Below are 14820 nucleotides of genomic sequence, written 5' to 3'. Positions count from 1 at the left end.
ATCTAGGAGGGTAATAAGGTAAATGTTAATCGTTTTTTTTTTAGATTTACTATACCATTGTTTATATCACGTTTGCTATAATATTTTAAATAGTAACGTTAGCCAATTATGAAATCGCGAAGTCGTACATCGTCTTTCTTGCAAAAGTTTGTTTAATAAATAAAAAAAAAGTTTACTCATTCGATTTATGAATGAGTTCTAAAACTGTCGTGACTCGTGTCTTTGCTAATAAATAAATCAACATTTTTTATCTACTAAAAAAAAATACTAAAAGAATCAATATGATTTTTCATTCCGACAGTGATTTGAAGCAATTTGAAAGTAACGTCACATTTTATCTAACAGTTTATCTTTCCCATTTCGAAGATTGTCTTTGTTTTCGAAACTTTTCAACATTTTAACACCAAGTGTTAATCTATATCAGCGTCTGACTTGGTTCCATTCAATTTTCAAACAAGTCGGTATACAGCTACAGCCAGCAAGCTGATACTTGTGCTGATTCTCATTGGTGTGAAGTGAGGTGCGGATGAGTTCCCAGAGAGGATGAGAGCTCGTAGGCGCTGGCGTTCTTGGTACCTGGTGTCCTCCCCGGGTGGGTCGAGACATTCGAATTCACAGCAGCGCTCGCCCACTCGGAAGTTATTGCAGAACTGGAAATTTCGTATTGTTTTTGAAATGTGATGTTTCAGCTCATCAAATTTAATTTAATTTATTAAATAAGTATGTGCGAATCATCTTAAAGTACCTTACTTCCATGGATATTATATAGATGGCAGGGTTAATTTTGGAAAAAAAAATAGTTTCATATCTTTCCATCAATGGCAATAAAATAAAAATTTTGTTGGTTTTAGTTTTAAAAAACACCAAGAAAATTATTGCCACACCTTAAAAGTGCAAATTTATTAAATTTTTAATAATTTTAATCGTTCGAAGATATGTTTTCACATTAAAAAAAAAATAACAAGCTTTCGCTAGTCACCTTTTACGTTATCAGCAAAATTAAAATAAGCTTAACCACGATTCTATCTAGCAGGTATACACACCTAATATTATAAAGAGGGCACTTTCGTATTTTTGTATGTTTGTAATGTTTTCGCACTAAAACTGCTGGATCGATTAAAAAAAATGGTTGTCTGTAAAGTCGGTTTTACGGGCGAAGATTTTACGTGACGTCTTTTTCTCGGTAGAATATTTATTGATATGAATATTATTAAATTGCACAATAGGAACAAGGAATTGAATGAAAATAAGAATTGCACAAATTTTAACTATAGAAAATATAATACAAAGTTTACTAAAAAGACAGAGACAGAGACAAGCACGCGCCGATTCAATGCGCCTAATTCTCTAGTGATGCGCGCGCGGCGGACCGATCATAGTTCGGTGACTCATCGTAACGTTACCGGGCGTTACACTTTTTCATGAGTGACTCCGAGCCGCAACCTAATTTAAGACGTTGTCACGTCAAAAAATTATTTCACCATTAGCAAGCTACATCTTCACTGAGCTACATTTGTATCACGGGCGAATAGCTAGTCTATCATAAAGTACATACATAAGGCGGGTCGCAGTAAATCGCCTTACACCACATGGGCTCCGAGTGATAGCACACGCAGATGGAACACACCCCCGGCCCGGGGACGTACAGCAGCCCGTGGGGGACGGTCTTCCCCTCCCAGTCCACGCAGTCTTCTTCGACGCATTCTGGAACAGGAAATTTATGGTTGTTGTAACTATTTTTGTTCTGTGATTTAACCGCCGGTTCCATCTTGCTCAAGAGCTATCCAGAAAATTACGTCACACGAACTTTTGCATAGATTCTTTTCACTTATATCTTTTGCTTTATTTAAACCCCTCCCCTTATACTTGTCACAGACTGTCACACTTTAAGAAGCCCCTCCCAAAAGTGATTTTTATTTTGAATTTTAACCAGTTATATTAAAAAACAACGTAGGTACATATACATTTCACCTGTGACTTTTTATTATTTACCATTAATTACTTCTATTCTGACTGGAAATAGAAATTGCATAAATGATTAAACTCGTGGGAGGTAATGACTAGTTTGATATTTACACGCCGGAATCGTTAGTTTTAGCGCTATTACACTACAGCAGTATTGACATTTGAATGTTTTTTTTTTTTACTTTTTATTAAAATTAGATCAAAATTATAGCTATATTTTTTGCTTTTTAAAAATATTGAGGTTTAATGTTCTTGAGTTTGCGCGTATTCATATTCACAATTATTTTTATATTTCTTATTTCTTACCTCAATATGTGTGTATTTACAATTTTAAGTAAAGGTTAATAATATGTATAATGAATAAATCACGTTTAAAATCCGTTTAAAAGTCTTTAATTTCAGTGATTTAACATAAAAAAATGTAGTCCTACATCTGTAGAAAACCGTTAAGCTAGTAATATTTAGGAACAAAATCTGAAAGGTATTTTTATGAATATTACATATACCACCAATATGGGATTTGACGTATTTATATATTAATAAGGTTTCTTTGTCATTTCGTACAATAATGTTGGCGCCGCGTCATTCAACCGATCGTAATATAACATGCATTGGTAGCTGTAGTTTTAATAACTACCCTTCGAGTGCCTACCTGGTGTAAGCTTGAATTACTGTAGGTAAAATTTGACGCTTTCATAACGTTAAATGCAGATAATTTTGTATAATATTGTTGTAAGAATTTGATAAAACAATTATGATAGTGTGTTATATATGTAGTGTGAATAAATGTTAAGATAATGTACCTAATAGGTATCCTTAACTCGCTAGAACACAATGGGGTTTTAATCTAGGAATAGGTATCCCACAACGACTTCTGCCCTCGGGGCCGTGGGCTCTATGCCAGATTTCCCCACACAAAAAAAGATAATGTGATAAAGCGAAGCTGTGGACTTAGAGTTAATAGTTTATACCCTTTTCCTGTAACGGGGAGGAAATCCTTGAAAGATTATCTAGACAAGGTATTAGGGGCTTCAGCTTACCCCTAATACCTTGTCGGTGGCCAAGTCCGAGGTCCCGGGATCTCCTGTGGAACGCTCCAGGGTCATATATACTAATTTTATAAAGAGGAAAGTTTGGTAAGTGTGTTTGTTTTTCACACAAAATTGGATCTGGATCACTTGATCGATTTAAAAAATTCTTTCACCACAAGGAAGCTGCAAGTTCACTGAGTGACATAGGCTATATATGTACCACGGGCGATACTGGGGCGAAAAGCTAGTGATTATTACACTACGTATAAACCGATGACTTATAATATTTAGCAATTGTCAACTATCATTTCACTCTTGCATGTTCTTTCAACATAAATAAACGCATTAGTCTAATGAGGCATAACACTTAATACTTCTAGCTTATATGGAAAATACATATTATAACGTTATCTTGTTATGTATGGGAAGCATTTAGTTCTCTCTGACCGTATTATGTGACGTTGGCATATCTTTAAATGAATATTAACGAGCCACTATATTTAAAGTAAAAGTTATAAAAAATAACTAGCTGCGCCTCGCGCTTTTACGTGCGTAAGTCCACATCCCGTAGGAATATCGGGATAATAAGTTGCCTATGTTATTCCAGTTGTCTACGTAATAAATTTCATTGCAATCGGTTCAGTAGTTTTTGCGTGAAAGAGCATCAAACACTCACACACATCCTTCCAAACATTCGCATTTATAATATTAGTAAGATTAGTTTAGTAGGATAGGATGTAAGGAGTACAAGATAATCAAGGTTAAAAAGTGGCATCAAATCTGCGTTTTAATTTCTTATCCATAGTAGATAATTAATATTAATACTCGATAACACGTATTTTACACTGCCATTCGTACTTCGTTCATTATCATTATTATTAGCCTTCAAATTGTCAGAACTAGACTAATGGGACCACATGGAAGACTACAGTCTTCAAATAAAAAATCGGTTTAACTAGTAAAGCCATGAGGTAATAAAAACAAAAAACAGTGGTTAAGATACAAAGAAAATTTCAGTAGTCTAACCCGCATCATAAGGTTTTCCGTGGCCGATACGTTTAACATTATAAAAATTTCAAACATTACTAGCTGTGACCCGCGGTTGAAACCGCGTAAGCGTGCTGCGTAACCGTATCCCGTAGGAATATCGGTATAAAAAGTGCCTGTGTTATTTCAGTTGTCCAGCTATCTACGAAGCAAAATAGTATTATTATTCACCAATAGATGTCAGGAAAAAAACACGAATAAAACACGAATATGACATTTTCTAAAAAAAAATTCCTAGCTAGATCGATTTATTGCCCCCGAAACCCCCTGTATACTAAATTTCATGAAAATCGTTGGAGCCGATTCCGAGATTCCAATTATATATATATATATATATATATATATATATATATACAAGAATTGCTCGTTTAAAGGTATAAGATAAGTCATTAACTATCATTATTCAGATCAGATCTAACGAATTGTCCACCCCTCTACGAGAATCTATATTTAGTTCTCATTTCTTCTCCGTGGAAAATGCCTTCAGAACCGGGTGTACGTAATTGTTGTATAATTTGACGATAAAAAGTGCCTTTGAAGTTTAGTTGAATGATTTAATGTTTAGGTTTAATTTATGACATGACAAAAAAAAAGGTTTAATTTCTCTCAAAACCTTTTTTCTACTCTATTTGCAATCGTTTGATAAGCAAATTTATACTTTGCCAGTCTAATAATGTGGTTCATTTTCTACCTTTTGAACATAACGAGAATGGTGTAAAAATCTTCAGCTAGTTACAATTGAACGACTAAAAGCCAGTTACCGTCATAATTAAATAAATATTGTTAAACAAACTTGATAGAGTCAACTAAATTGTTTCCATTTTATATAGAGTATACTAATACTTATCAGTATATTCAGAATTAAGATGAATGAATGAAATAATTGTAGGTATTGACACCGACCTTTGACAAGTGAGCAAATTTTGAATAAAATGCGTCCTTATAAGTGGGGTAAAATCGAGTCTTAATGAGTCAGATACAAGCTTATCATTTGTATTTTAATTAAAACATTTAAAAGCCAAGCCAATTTTTTTTACGATTCTGTCTATAAAACGATAGATTAATATTACTCATTCCCATAGATAACATAACTATCTTATTACGCACCGTAAAGTTATTTTAATAAATTCTCTGTGTTAAAAACCACTTATTTAATTTCTTACTACAGTACGGCGTATCAAGAACCTTTTAAGTATTAAGACATAAAACGGTCAAAGGGACTCTTTGAATCTGAAGAAGTCTATGAGTCCTTTTTATCCTTAGGTACTACATGATGGACTCCATTTTAAAGTACATAAAAGAATCCCCCCGTGACCACGCTCGCTGTAAAGTGTTCGAAACGTCGGGTTAATAATATAATGAATAAATCGCGTTTAAAATCCGTTGAAAAGTTTTTAATTTCTAAATACATAAAAGAAACCAATTTAACATGTTCGATTTAATTCGTAGCTATATATAATTTTGTAACTACATAATCTGCGATATTTATATATGTCTTAATTATCATAATTACGCAACATAATTGTGAGGTACCATAACTAAAACAACGATATAGGTTCTCTTTATAATTCAGTCGGTTCGCTATTGTAGTTACATAGTATAATACAAAGTCGCTTCTCGTGTCGGTCTCTATGTATGTATGCTTAGATCTTTAAAACTACACAACGGTTTTTGATGTTTCATATAGATAGTGATTCAAAAGGAAGGTTTATATGTATAATATCTATCAAACTACTCCGAATTTACTTGCGTAGCTACGGCAAACGCTAGAATTTAATACAATCTGTTTTAAACGCAGCCGAAATTTTGAATACTAATTATAACACTATTATATAATAAACTACTAGTATAATAATTTGTCGGTTTACGCGAGTAAATATTACCCGCTGTCAGCAGCCATTTGCCAGTGGAGTATGAGCGCTCCAATCCAATTATCCGGAAAGATTAACAATATGACACTGTAAATTGCAATGGGCCAAGTGGATTGACGAGCGCTGATCGCTGTGATGGCAAATACTGCTTTAGTTTATATGGGAAAGATTTGGATTGAATCAAAGTTTGAATCTCCTACTGTTTTCTTTTATGTTGTATAATACTAGTATAGTATTGTACTATATATGATAATATATCATTACTTATATTAACTATCTTACAAGACATATGCATTTCTGTCTTTGAGATAGAAGTGAAATGTGTGATATTTCATTATTTTATTGTGAAAATGTTTTTGTTAGCTTCGCCCGCGTTGTCAAGGCTCATGGGAATATGATGAGATACTCTCTAGCCCTCTAACTATCTCCAGATGTAAGAATCATATCACAAAACCGCTTCGATTGGTACCCGCGACATCTCACCGAACCGTGCCGTAATTTTTTTCCATTCTTTAAAAATTTCTTATTTCTAACGCATAAATCTTATAAAATTGCAAGCTTCAAAGCAATCTATATTCCATTTTATTATTCAGTTGACTATCTTATCTGTAAACTATGTTATAAATTTAAAAACTTGGCAGAGAGATCTTGTTAAAAATCTAGTCGGTAATATTTGGTCCGCAGTAGGTTAGATTTATGTCCCGTGTCCCTCGGGGACGGTAAAGACCAGTTTATGAGGGACACTAGCTATTTCTGCGGGACTGACACGTGTTTGGGAAGAAAATAGAATGATATTACGTAGAAACGTGACTTTTGTGGTGAAATAAATATAGCTAGACGCAATATTATATAATCCTATATGTTTATTACATTTATTTATCCTACTAATGATGTAAATACGAAAGTTTGTAAGCAAGGACGGATGGATATATGGATGTTTATTACTCTCATGCGAAAACAGCGTATCGTATCTGTATAAAATTTTGTACAGAGACAGATTATAGTCTGGATAAGCACTTTTTAGACGGGTGCCACGTGAGTGACGCCACGGGTTACAGCCAGATTTATCATAATTAAAACATGCCATTACAGGTTCTTGCTAATGCGACAGTGACTTAAAGAAACTTACAACTTAAAATACATAACTAAAAATAATTATAGCATTGCATTTAGTCATTACCTTTGCAACTTTACTCAATCAACTATAAAAAAATATCTGTATATAATGAAGAGTATTAATAAGCCGAATAGATTATGTTAATAGTGCTTAGGCGAGCAAGTTAGTTCTCGCTGTTGGAACCAACAAGGGAAACAGTCGGTGCCGCTCGGATATGTATCCGTTTATCACAGACATGCATGGACCGTAAGAGATCCGAGTTACGTTCTATCCCCCGTAATATCTACATACTTTATTTTCATAGGCTAAACTGACTATACAATAACCAAAGAGAGAAAAGGATAGGGCTATGATTATAGTATGAAGGCCCATTTAATTAACAGTATCCAGGTGGCCATCATAAGCACGTTAAATGCTTGCTAGTTAATGGGATATTATGTTACACTTAAATATGTCGCCGCCTCGAGCGCTTATTTTCAAAAAAATTGCTGATGCCCGTGTCCTTTTCCTTAATCTTCTCAGTCCATCCTAAGTAGCTAAAGATTTGTAAAATACAATATTGTATCATCAGAAGAAATCACATAAATTTTTGAATTAGGAATTGTGTTTTATAGATAGTAGTGTATTTTTAGACTAGATTATACTAGCATAATCTGAACAATCTAGTCTTAAAATACACTACTATTTTTACTTTATTAGTGCCTCGACTCTCACGCGTTACGTTTTTCTAAAAATATGAAATTATGAAATCTGAAACTTGCTAACGAATGCTAACGCTGTGAGCTTTCATTTTGAAGCTTGAAAAATACTTTGTTTTTACGACGAAACATAACTTGTAGGTTTGCAAAGTCCACATGTGGAGTTTTTTTTTCTACTAATTGTAAGCTAATTAATGTTTATTAATTTATAAATTTAAAGTTTACATGTAATTTACAGATTTCGAATCACCGATGAGGTTGATTATATTTTTATTTTCTGTTATGTTTCCTTCTACATTTACGAAACACTTCATTTAATTTGGTTCATTGTTAGATAGGGAATGTAACATTTGACTAATTATGAATGAAATAAATAACTGACACTTCCAATAATATTTTCTATGCACGTGATTAAATGATAAGCTCCGCTGTTTGAAGCTGGTTACAAATAATTGTAAAAAAATACGTGCTACGTACGTTCGGGATTCTAAAAGCTCTCAAAAACTCATTAAAACCACGTCAGGGTTTTCTACACAAATGTGTGTCACGGTGTCTTCGCTCGCCTTTTACGTTTTTGCTAGAACATGCCTTTCGTATGGGCTTAGAAACTAAACGTGAGGTCAGATTAATAATGAGTTACATACGTTTTTAGTACACAATTCTTGTAATACAGTCTGTTAACCAAACTTCCTTGAAACGGGCTGCAACTACCATCCAACCGTATAAAATGAATAAATTTAATTGAATTTCAATTATGAACTTATCGAATATGCACTCTAAAACATAAAAGTTAAATATATCGGTCAGGCCGTTTAGGGCCGAACCACAGAATGACGTTTGTGAGGTCAAATAATAATTTTTAAGGGATAAAGCTAAGCAAAGTCAGCCTGCACCATCATCCATATTCTAGAGCGTTCCGTCTTTGTAACGAGATGATACTAAATACAGTTCTTTTAATTTCAGCAGTTTTTTACGATTTTATGTTTCACGATCTTCGAACTAGAAAGTGTGATAAGAAGATCGAGTTTCTAGTTAATATATGTTACTAATTAGGCTATTTTTATTTTTTATATTCCAGTTCAGTGAAAATAACATAATACAAAGACAACTTAATATAAAGCATTTATCACATAAAATTGATTGAATCAAAGATCATGAGAATCGGTTTGTTTAAGCTGGATAGCATCTATTCACATATTTTTATAGTAGTTTGCTGCATTGAAAGTACAGGTAAAGAAATCCTGCGTTTATTTCTAAATGACAAAAGAAACAAAGTAAGTTACGAAATAAGAATATATTTGAAATGAACCTGAGATTTCTATATACTCCTAATTGAAACCTTAAAATTATATATATTATATATAAAATCGCTTACAAAAAACCAATGCCAATCTAACACAAATACCGCATCGTGTTTGAACATTGACAACCATAAAGGCTATTGCTAAATGCAGTGTCAAGTTTTATGTAGTCGCAATGCGGATTTCTCTCACCCCTAAATTAAAGTTTGGCTAACCATGAGGAAGTTTGTTCGCGTTTCAATTTTATTTATAAACATTTAAATACAAAGCAAACTGTGTGTTAATTTTGTAATTGTGCGTTTAATTGTAAATATGATATTCATTACAATGCATGACGAATTATAATTAATTATTGACCAGCTTTTGCAATAGTAGCTAAACTAAAACTTTCATCTATATTAAAACTATTTAAGGATCGATTTTGTAATACAAACATTACGTCGACCTTGGGTCGAAATAGTTGAAATATTCCAATTGCATATTTCACCTAAAGTGCAGTGGTTAGGCCGTGATAACGTAACGAACAGACAGCTGTGGGCTTTAATAATTATAATTTAGTAACTGTTTAAGAACTAGCGGGTTCGCCTGGCTTCGCCCGTGGTATATATATGTAAAACTGCCTTCTAATGGTGAAAGAATGATTGAAATCGGTCCAAAAGTTCTTCTGTGATAACTATTAACAATATTAGTTGAAAGACAAAAAAGGGAAAGTATTACGTTTACCGCGCAATAAAACTCCAATGTATAGAAATTAAAGACTTTAAAACGGATTTTAAACGCGATTTATTCATTGTTCGTCGTTTAAAAGTCTTAAATTTCTAGGTGTATAATACTCACGTAAAATCAAAACAAGAAAATACTAACTCCAATGTTTATTTCGCAACGTATAATATTAATATTTAGCGCCAACTCATGTAGTGGGTAATATTATCGTGAGATGCTTTGATCTGGCAAAAAGCTATCATTTATTTTCTGTATGACGCGTTTACTATTTTCATTTAATGAATGGTACAGCTATGATAATTTAGCGGGCATTTATTGTATGATACATTTATTATACCCTAGCTTTCCGCTCGTGGCTTCGCCCGCGTTGCTAAATTGTAATTTACTAAAACCTTGGCCAATACCATCGCTGTTCTTAAGCCTAATATGACTAATTAAGAAGAAGCTTAACCGCCTTCAAATAATTGGAACAAGGTTGAACTAACAAGAGATAGAGACAGAGCAAATTTATATGGGACCATACGGTATCATCATTGGATGTGGTAGTCGAGCACGCTTCGGCACGAATTGGGCCAGCTCGCACCGGGGAAGTACCACACCCCCATAGAAAACCGGCGTGAAATAATAGCTTGCTATTGTGTTTCGTACGGTGAGTGGGGGAGCCGGAGGCCTATTTCCTTCTCCTAGCCCTTCCCAGTCCATTCCTTCTTTCCAGCCATCAATCCTTTCCTTATCCCTTATCCCTTAAAAGCGGGCAGCGCATTTTCAGAGGTCTAAGCCTCTGCGAATGTTCATGGGCGGTGGTGATCGTGAACCACCAGCTCAGTTGCCCGCTATGACTTTAAAAAAAAAAAAAAAAAAAATCAAAATTTGATTTTTCTAGTCGAAAGTACTGAGGTAACAAAGCCAAACAAGATAAGTTCGTTTTGAAGTCGGCTGCTAAATTCTTTCACATGAGTATTTACAAGAATGGAATGTCAAGAACGTAATATGTAAGGAAATAATTTAAATTCTACACCAAGGAGTTCATATAACTTGTGTCAACGACGTGGCAAATTTTAGCGCCGAAATTTTAATTACACTGTGACACGGTTATTTTTGGGCGCTAAAGAGAGTGTGTTATAGACGTTTAATTTTATTGAATGAACGATTAGAATTGAGACGAAATGGAAAAAGAAGAAGGATGTGAAATTGCCAAAGAAATATTGAATTATTGTTGATGAGGGGGTTAGGTTGATGAGGAGTATAATGTTGTTTTTTTTTCTGATTTCAAATACCGGAAAATAGTTGTCTGTGTGGAAATGAGTGAGGGAAAGGGAATTTAATCAGATTCGGTCTTCAGGTCTCGCCTTTTTTCGTTCAATAGAATAATGTTAATCAATATTTCAGTAATTACACACAATAAAATCAATTCTCCAAACATATTATAAAAAATAGTCTAATATGTTTGGGGATTCGGTACATCTTTAAATTAATTGTCATTTTAATTCTTAAGTGACATAAAATGCAAACAATCTGTACCTTAATACATGAAGATTTAACATTTATTTAGCACTAGCTTAGGAATATCGGGATGCATTTATGTTATTCCAGTTGTCCAGCTGTCTACGTACCAAATTTCATTGCAATCGGTGAAACGTGAAAGAGCAACAAACACACACATCCTTACAAACTTTCGCATTTACAACATTAGTAGAATTTTATTTCTTCGTTGGAAAAAATTGCTATCAACCTGAAAACTTCTAAGACAATAAATATAGATTGGATCTAGCCTTAGAACGTACGTCACGTAAGAAAGCTGCAATAAATTATCATTAATAACTACGGTAACAACGATATATTTATAATTACTTAAAATATATGGCGTCGATGAATAAACGCTTATTAAAATGTTACCCTACATATTTCAAACACCAATTATTCAATACGTTTTACATCCAATTTTCATTATAAAACCGGCAGGCAATTAATTGGTGACGTTAAAACCAATCTTCGATTCAACCGCAGGCTCGATGGCTGATTGGTAGGTATCGCTAAATTTCAACGATCCTGTTACATACCCACTTCAAGTACGTGTATCATTTTATTTTAATAAGAAATGACGTTTATTTAAATGCCATGCCACACAGTGAGTGTACAAATAGTTTAGTTTCAAGTTCAACATAAAGAAAAAAGAAAACACTCTATGGTTAAAATAGATGCATGCGATATGAAGTCTGTGCAGTATGAAACAATTAAAAAAGGATACCACTCAGTGATATTCTGTGACGCAGATACATCGCAGCACCGGTTTTCAGTTATCCCCCTTCAACTGTCATTTTACAGGTGAAATAGTTATGCCCCGTGGTTTGTTATGGACAAATGCACACTTTTAATCTCTTACAGTTAAGAGGTTGAAAAAAAGCAGTTTGTCTATGGGATTTAAACACTAATATGACTTTTTAAATTCAACAAAATCATGCTGTGGTTTTAACATGCATTGGTCAAAGGCATTTTGCGATTATAAAATTAGTATGCATTGTGATCGTGTGTAAACTAAACCTTAATTTTGATCATAAATCTACCAACAAGTTTAAAACCGAGTCGAAATTCGGTTATTCGTGACATTGGTTAAATGTTGTTGAAACTGAATCGTATTTTGTTGGACCCGAATAAATATTTTGAATTAAAATGTAGTTACAATGTTCAATCTGAAAATGGAACAAGAGATGAAGATGAATTGAAGATGGATTTAATTGCTGTCTTCCTTTACCGCAACGAGTCTTTATCCTAGCTTAGTATTAACTTAGCTACCTACCCGCATAGCAAATAGTAATGTAAATTCTTTATTATGTTATATATATTCTACCAAATCTCACTGAAACTTCATAAATTTTTATATAATTGCAACCTAATAAATCCCTCTATAAAACACAGCCGTATTATAAGTTAGAATTTATTTTATTCTTACAACGAATCGCATGGCTGAATATATCTTCTGTACCTTTATAAATGCTTAAATATTTTAGGATTAATAATAGTTATAACCAAAACCAACGACTGTTTCCACGTAGCGTGATCTCATGTCACTATAAAGCTCAACAAAATCGATGAATGGCCGTTGCATGACCGCGCTTGTAACTCAACTAATTACCATAATTTGCTAGTACGTGAAAGCAAATCCAAGATAGCATTAGCTTTGTACGTAGATTTCGATCTTATGATGCTAATTTGCATTTATGTTAGTGACCATTGCCGCGATATGACTAGAGGGTAATTGTCTGAACGTTTTGCGATGATATTGTGGTAATATTGAGCTAATTCCGTTTTAGGTATCTATAGCTTTCCACGACAAGCTGTGTTTATGGCGTTAGTTATAAAAGATTGAACTAATCTTAATCGTCATTAGTTTTTGTTCCCACTACAGGGATTGAGTAGCAAATAAACCAGAAGGTTGGGCAAGTGATGGTGAAGTGTATCCAGATAATCACAACATCTGAAACTCTATTACTTATAATGGACATTTTTACTGATACTTGTGATAGATCTTTGCCAGAATACCAGTCTAGTCTTAATTGAGATAGGGCAAAATAATTCTAGAAAGCTGTTTATGTGAGATTAGTTTTCTGGACTAATACCCTTCGTACAAGACCACTTATTATAAGGTTAGTAAAAGTAAGTCCGGACGTCTAATTTCCGATGTTAGTGACCTAACGCTTCGCCCAGGCCATTTACTATCTTGTCCTGCCATCGATATTTGCAATTTCCTTGGTGGTGTTTATGTATGGTATGTTTTATGATGATATGATATTGTTATGTAACCTAAATGTACATACATGTGTTTATATTCTGCGTAGGAAACTAGACATGTCGAACTGCTGTGTAAAGGAGATAACAAAATTTGGCGTTAATCATAGTAACAGTACGTCCTGCAATCTGTATAAGTTCAATATTAACCTGACTCATAGTATAGTTAAAAAAAAAAACAATCAAAAACATGAATAATAACTTTAAGTTTGTATCATGAGAGAGGATAATTTATTTAATTAAAATCGCCAGGTTTATGTGTAGTAAATAATATGCGTAAATAGTATGCGATTGATTCGATCGATTGAATGGGATTAAATGTATAAAGTTCTTAAGTGTATAATTATTTTATATTGATTATTTTCAGAAGATTTCTTATAACACTAAAAAAATGGAACATAAAATTTGAACACAGGCGGAGTTTGGACGTACGATTCGTATACGTAAATCTAAAAGTTCCATCAAAAGATAACCCGTTATAATATCCAGCACTCTATCTGATCAAACTATCCACATGCATTCGTGCAAGCAAACTTTACCTCAAATATAATTGCAGTTCCACGGTTCACCTGCATAAAGCTTTCACAATCATTGTTCTAAGTTCGACATGCTTGTCTTTGCTCTGCGGAATGGGGAGTCTTATCTCGATTCCGATATCTTTAAAGCGATATTAATGGGCAAAATTCTAATCTTTTTTGATACCATATGATTGGCTTTAAGTAAGCAGTCAATAAGTTTTAGTTGCGTAACAACAGTTTGGATTTTAGCCAATAAATGATACTTGAAAAATATATTTTCACCTGTCACTATATATTTTACGTTTATAGATTTCTGTTAAAATTATTAACAACTAATTTGTTACTTATTCTAAGCCGCTATAAATGAATTTAAATAAATAAACTAGTTTTAAAACTCAAGAAACTACTTAAGGAAATTACTGAGAGTCGTTTAAATTTTAAATATGAGTTATATAGAAATAGTTGAGTATGAAAATTGCCTACTAAGAGCGCATTTAGCATGCAGCCTACGTAATTAAAATTTATTTGTAAGTGTGCAACTGAACTTTCAAGTGAGTCATTTTTGCTTTTAGTAACTTTGTGATGCAATTTTATAAGCGATTTAACAAGGTAAGTACCAAATTTCGATATGAGAAGGAATTTTGATTGTATGAAACATAGTATTTTCTTGTGTTTGATTTTACGCGAGTATTATACATTTCGGAATTAGTGACTTTTAAACGGATTTTATTCATTACATTGGGAGGAGAGGTCAGTCTCCCCG

General features: G+C 33.3%; 1 protein-coding gene across 1 annotated transcript in view; it reads right to left on the bottom strand.

The window, feature by feature from the left end:
- Positions 1-214: 214 nt before the first annotated feature.
- The window catches only part of LOC119839200 (integral membrane protein DGCR2/IDD-like), a 20756-nt gene continuing 6150 nt past the window's right edge, over positions 215-14820 (bottom strand). The window contains exons 2-3 of the mRNA XM_038365413.1: positions 1556-1704; positions 215-650 (exon numbers count right to left, since the gene is read on the bottom strand). Coding sequence (XP_038221341.1) covers positions 450-650; positions 1556-1704 — 350 coding nt within the window. The 3' untranslated portion in view covers positions 215-449. The remainder of the gene's footprint in view (positions 651-1555; positions 1705-14820) is intronic.

Source organism: Zerene cesonia, unplaced genomic scaffold, assembly GCF_012273895.1.
Source record: "Zerene cesonia ecotype Mississippi unplaced genomic scaffold, Zerene_cesonia_1.1 Zces_u009, whole genome shotgun sequence".
In the NCBI taxonomy this organism is placed as follows: domain Eukaryota; kingdom Metazoa; phylum Arthropoda; class Insecta; order Lepidoptera; family Pieridae; genus Zerene; species Zerene cesonia.
Note: the sequence above shows the minus strand (reverse complement) of the source record. Positions and strands in the feature narration are given on the sequence as shown.